This window comes from Sinocyclocheilus anshuiensis, unplaced genomic scaffold (assembly GCF_001515605.1).
Source record: "Sinocyclocheilus anshuiensis isolate Anshui unplaced genomic scaffold, SAMN03320099.WGS_v1.1 scaffold552, whole genome shotgun sequence".
In the NCBI taxonomy this organism is placed as follows: Eukaryota; Metazoa; Chordata; class Actinopteri; order Cypriniformes; family Cyprinidae; genus Sinocyclocheilus; species Sinocyclocheilus anshuiensis.
The window spans coordinates 533,569-539,460 of NW_015554362.1; the positions used below are offsets into that span (position 1 = coordinate 533,569).

The 5,892-nt window shown below is 33.4% G+C and overlaps 1 protein-coding gene across 2 annotated transcripts; it reads right to left on the reverse strand.

The window, feature by feature from the left end:
• Positions 1-1,657: 1,657 nt before the first annotated feature.
• Positions 1,658-5,650, reverse strand: LOC107671483 (CBL-interacting serine/threonine-protein kinase 1-like). Of its 2 annotated transcripts, XM_016464413.1 has the most exons (6): positions 5,582-5,650; positions 4,387-4,541; positions 4,148-4,286; positions 3,309-3,416; positions 2,297-2,689; positions 1,658-2,248 (listed from the first exon to the last, which is right to left on the reverse strand). In XM_016464413.1, the coding sequence occupies exons 2-6, from the start codon at positions 4,530-4,532 to the stop codon at positions 1,910-1,912; spliced, it is 1,125 nt and encodes a 374-aa protein (XP_016319899.1). In that variant the 5' UTR covers positions 4,533-4,541; positions 5,582-5,650; the 3' UTR covers positions 1,658-1,909. The 2 variants fall into 2 exon arrangements, with proteins under 2 accessions (XP_016319899.1, XP_016319898.1); XM_016464412.1 differs by having other exon boundaries at positions 1,658-2,689.
• Positions 5,651-5,892: the final 242 nt, after the last annotated feature.

The window sequence follows — 5,892 nt, forward strand, 5'->3', positions numbered from 1 at the left end:
CCCATAGCGACCCCTAGAGGACGCAGTGTCTCGTTCCCTACTCAGGGAACCATGGTTACATAAGTAACCTGAGACGATATATATACATATATATATATATATATATTATATTTATATTTTATATATATATTTTATATTTTATATATATATATTATTATTATATATATTTATGATATATTTTGATTATTGATAATTGTACTGCCTTAATGCTTTAATGTTTGTATTGTTTAATAAAAAAAATAAAAATAAAAAAAAATGTAGGCTAGTCTATAAAGCTTCCACGGAGCAAGGCAGAAGGGATCAAGAAGAATGGCTAACGTTATGTAGTATGATACAGAGGGAGTTAGTAATGTCGACATGACAGAGAATTTATAAAAATTCACAGGGCTGTATAGGGCCTTAAAATGTAATAAACATTATTATAAACTTTTAATAAATTGCTGTTTAATATTGTAAGTTTCATGATTTCAATTAATTAATTATATTATGCTTTTTGATGAAAAAAATTATAATTTAACCATTAAAACAAAATTAAAACGAAAAATACAAATAAAATACGGAATCCAGAAAAATTAAAATGGAGAAAACGGAAATTTCTCCGCAATAAATAAATAAAAAATACAACGGAATTTGGGGAGCTAAAACGGATTTCATAGGGCCCTAATTAGTGAAAGAAATTTTAAAAAATCTCATAATCCTGAAAAACTCATAATCCTGAACCCTTTCAGTGAGTATTAGGCTTACAGATGACGTTGAAAACATCGTTTGGAAAAACTACTAGTAAGAACAAATTACAGTATAGTAAAACAAAAATTCTAATTTTTGCCAAACAGTTGGTGAGTAGTTCAGTCCATTATTTTATGTTGGTTCAAAAAAGACTACCACAAGATTTCAGAGTGCAGTTTATAGTGCAACACATAGCAAGGCTATGCAATGAAAATCTTCTTACATGTGATGCAATTGACAAATTAGACTGAATATATAGCTACATTTAAAATTATTGAATTTTTAATTAATAAAATAAAAGTTAATATAATTCATAAGTGTGTCCATTATTGACTAACCTGAGCACATGTTCTAAATCAAGGGTATCGCACAGTTTAAGACAAACTTGCAGCAAAGGAAACTTAAATATTTCTTCCTTTTATATTTCCCCTAAAATATGATCTTTGCCTGCTTTGTTGGTCTCAAAGTGTTACTTTAATTAACATGACATTTGATCACTTGTTCCTCATCAAAGTGTACTAACTCTCCACAAATTCTTTCTTAATCGATTATAACATCAATTACCATTTGTTTTATTTGGGAGCCTGCATTTTTTTAAATAATTAAAGTAAAATGAATCAATTAAAACATTTTGGAGTGTATTGATAAAATCAAAAACATTTCTTTGAATTGAAAATGCAGCAAACATTATTATCAGTTCTGATTATTTTTAAACATGCAGTATTGTCCTCATATAGCAGTAATTCTAAAACATAAGGTGCAAAACTGGAGGAAACATACTGAAATACACACTTCAAAGATAAATTTACTCGCAGAATACCCCCCCCCCCTTTTGGATATCGGATTGCTATTATTGTGCAAATGAATTTGAACACATTTCAATGTGTGATATACTACACATTATTAATAACAGAAATAGTAGATAAACACATTAGTGTTTTTGACATTTTAATGGTTATTCTTTACATCAAATTACACAAAATGACTGTTGAATGAATATAAACAGGATATCAGCAATGACAAAAACCTAAAATAAAACCAATTTTACCATAATAATTTTCCAGTTGGGATTTCTGTTCTTTTTTTATTTTTTTTAATTTTTTTAATAAAGCATTTCACCTGTGTAAAATGAAAGTGCTTGCCAATGTTTTTAAAACAACAAGTCTATTCACAAGTGTTATTTTTAAGAATCTTTGGTTATTTGCACTTTCTCATATTTAACGATTTTCCCTCCCTTCGTCACGATCTCTTTATATTCTAGAACTCCATTCTCCTCGATGTAGCGTTCCTGAGTCACTTTTCCGGTTTCTGGGAGAGGACAAGGAAATGACATCAGGGACAGCTGCTTGTGTAAGGCCTCACCCTTAATCGGTACCATTGCCTTTCCCATCTCTCTCTGTTGAGGTGGACTCTGTCGATAATATACAATAGGAGGTTTTTTTAGCTCCACTTTAGGAACAGGAGGTCCTGGTGGACACCACTTTTGATTTGGCCTCATGTCATTTCCATGTTTCTCTGTGATATCTCTTGTGATGTCTCTTGTAATGTCTCTTGTGGTGTCTCTTGTAATGTCTCTTGTGATGTCTTTTGGTCTAATGTCTGTTGGTTGAGCTGAAGGAGCTCTCCTGATGTCTGCAATGACTCCAGCCATAGTAGTTCTGTACGTGGGATTGGGTTCCACCATTCTGGATACTGGATTACAGTACGGCTGGTCTTTTAGAGTTTCACGAATCTTGACGGGAGAGACAAATTGGGTGGGTAACCTGATCCTGGTGCAGAGTTCAGCTATGATTTTACCCATGGCCCAAACGTCTGAGCGCTTGTCACGAACGCCATTCATCTGCAGGATCTCTGGTGCCGAGTACGCTTCATTGCCCAAGTTTACTGCAGAGGTGAGTCCATTTCTAAAGAATTTAGCCAGTCCTAGATCAATGATCACGGCACGATGGGTTTGATGCTCCACCTGAAATTGGATAAGAGAAGTAAGTATCTTTCCTCATGTTCTACACCCTAAAAAATGCTGGGTTGTTTCAACCCAACATTGGGTCAAATATGGACTAACCCAACTTTTGGGTTAAAAATTTAATTAAAAAAATTAACCCAACAGCTGGGTTTGTCCATATTTCACCCAAAGTTGGGTTCAAACAACCCAGCATTTTTTAGAGTGTAGGAAAGAACCAGATCAAATTAGACCTGTTCATTTATTTAGTCTATACTATATGTAGAAGATTAAGTGCAGAGACTTTAGAGTCTTTGCAATCAAAATTCACAGAATTCAATATGAACTCAAACATTGCTCATTAAATTCTTCAGAAGAACGTTACACTCTAAAAAATGCTGGGTTGTTTCAACCCAACTTTGGGTCAAATTTGGACTAACCCAACTTTTGGGTTAAAAATGTAATGTAAAAATTTAACCCAACGGTTGGGTTAGTGCATATTTGATCCAAAGATGGGTTGAAACAACCCAGCATTTTTTAGAGCATAGGAGCAATATCCAAGACAAGTGAAACCTAGTTGAAAACTTAGTCAAGTTGAAAAAAGTAAAAAAACAAACAAATAAAAACTCATTTTCAATCTCACCATAATGTTATCAGGTTTGAGGTCTTGGTGGACGATGTCTTTACTGTGCAGAAACAACAAACCTTCACACATGCCAGTGATGATTGTGGCTTTCACTGCTGGAGTCAGCTGAAGAAGACAAAAAGACATTGTTGCATTTTGGCTCCACTAATACATCATCTAAGCATACTTTTTTTTTTTTTAAATGTTGTAAAGAAATAGTTCAGCCATTGCTAATTTTATCATCAATTACTCATCCTCATGTCACTTGAGATGTAATTGAATGTGCAAAGAACCGAGTAAAGTATACAGTAAAGTATTAATTAAACCAAGCACAATTGCAACTGAACTTGGCTAGCTGTTATAGTACAGAAAACATTTTAGTAATAAGTGAGATTCATGTGAAAAAGACTTCCTATCAAACCCACATAATAATAATAATAATAATAATAAATGAATATAATAATAATTATGATTATTATGATTATTATATTAATATTCAATAATAAAAAAATGAATATAATAAAATAATTAGCTTTATAAAATAGCATTATATTGTATGGAATATGGCACCTGGAATATAGCTACATTCTGCTAAACTATAAATTATTTTATATTATATCAATCTGCAATTTTAAAATATAAATACAATTATAAATTAGTATTATATATTTGTGTTATATCATATGGAAAAAGCACCCAGTCATGTCATTCAGCTAAACTTCTGTTTCAGAAGTTTAACTTCACTTTAACTTCACTTCTGTTTCTGTTCATGTTTCACTGAAGAAAGAAAATCATATAAGAGAAGGGTGAGTAAAGGATGACAGATTTTTAATTTGAGCTGCGTTAGACATCTTTACCTGTATTTTAGAAAGCTGTACTTTGAAGATGGTCGTCTCAAGATCTTCCCCACAGATAAACTCCAAAGGAATGTTCCACTTAGAGTCTTTTAGCCAAGGATCACCTAGAAGCTTCACCACGTTTGTATGCCGAGCATTACTGGAGTTTAAAAGTCAAGTTTCATGGTTATCATTTTAAGCTCAGTAGTTAAACATTAAAGATATATTAAATATATATATATATATATATATATACATACTGATATACTCTGCATTCTCTCTCCAGCTGTTGTTTGCTGATGACTCCTATAGGAACTCTCTTCACAGCAGCCCATGTGTCTCCATACTTCTCCCTGTATATTTTTCCAAAGCAGCCTCCAGCCAGTGTTTTTGTGGAGTACGCCATCTAGTTATGCTGTTAGTAGAGTACACATCCATATGAGAAACTATCTATCCATCTATCTACCTATCTATCGACACTCTCAGAAAAAAAGGTACAAAAGCTGTCACTGAGGCGGTACCCTTCCAAAAGGTACAAATATTAACCATTTAGGTACTAATATGTATCTTTTGTAATATCTTATATCTTTAAGGTTAATATATATCATCTATCTATCTATCTATCTATCTGTCTGTCTGTCTGTCTGTCTGTCAAAAATCTGTCAGAAATGTCAATGCCAGTATCTTTGTGTCAGTGTTTGTTTTCATATACAGGTGTGTGTAATCAAAACAGGACTGTCTTGAAAGTGATTACCATCAGCACATAGAATGTAGGCCTAATATGGGTCATCTGGTATGTTTACAGGAAATCCCCACCATTAGTCAACTCATATAATCACGTATAAGTTTATAAATGTCTACATAGTGGTAAAGCCATAAAGTCATACATTTTTTCTTTAAAAGCTACCTGACATTTTGATCACAAAGTTACCGTCAGGTATGTAGTAGAAAAACTTCATCTTAAAACTAAAGGCTCATTAGTACACATCCGTTAACACAGGGAGCTTTGCTGGAAGGCCTATGGGCAAAATCTGCTTGCATTAAGCCTGTACTTGCTGCTGAGAAAATGCTGTCTAACTGGATCTAGATTGCAAAAGAAATCATAACCCTTTCACACAAAGAATAAAATCAAGCCATCTTTCTTTTAAGTTTATGACTGAATATTTGTTACCCTAGATTACCCTCCTATCCACCTCCCTCCACCCCCTGGGAACAAAAATAGTTTTAGTATGTTTCCGCCCATATCCTCAGTGTTATGATTATCCAACCATCATAAATACCCTACAGCAATTACACAGACAAAAGAAGTGGTTCCTTGATAAACATAAACCAGAAGAAAGAACATAAACCATGTCATCACTATCACTGACATGAAACATCTAGCTGTAATCACTGACCTTTATAATAGCACACAACACAATAAGAATTTGGTCAATGGTCATTGAATTTTCTTACCTGTTTCAGCAGGTTATGTGGCTGATGGCAATGAATGTGCTCAAATAAAACAGGAACAGTGATTTTCTGTGCTAATTACCTTCCCTCTATAACCACACCCTCGTATTTCAACACTGGAAGGACACCTATAACCAGCCAGATAAGATAAGAGAGAGAGCGAGAGAGAGAGAGAGAGAGAGAGCGAAAAAACAGTGTTGCTGGTTATCATACAGTGAAAACCTGAGACTTTATTAAGAAACGTTCTGTGAGATGTAGATGAGATTGGAAAAAAAACACTAAATAACTGCATGTTTCTGACAATTTTTTTTTTG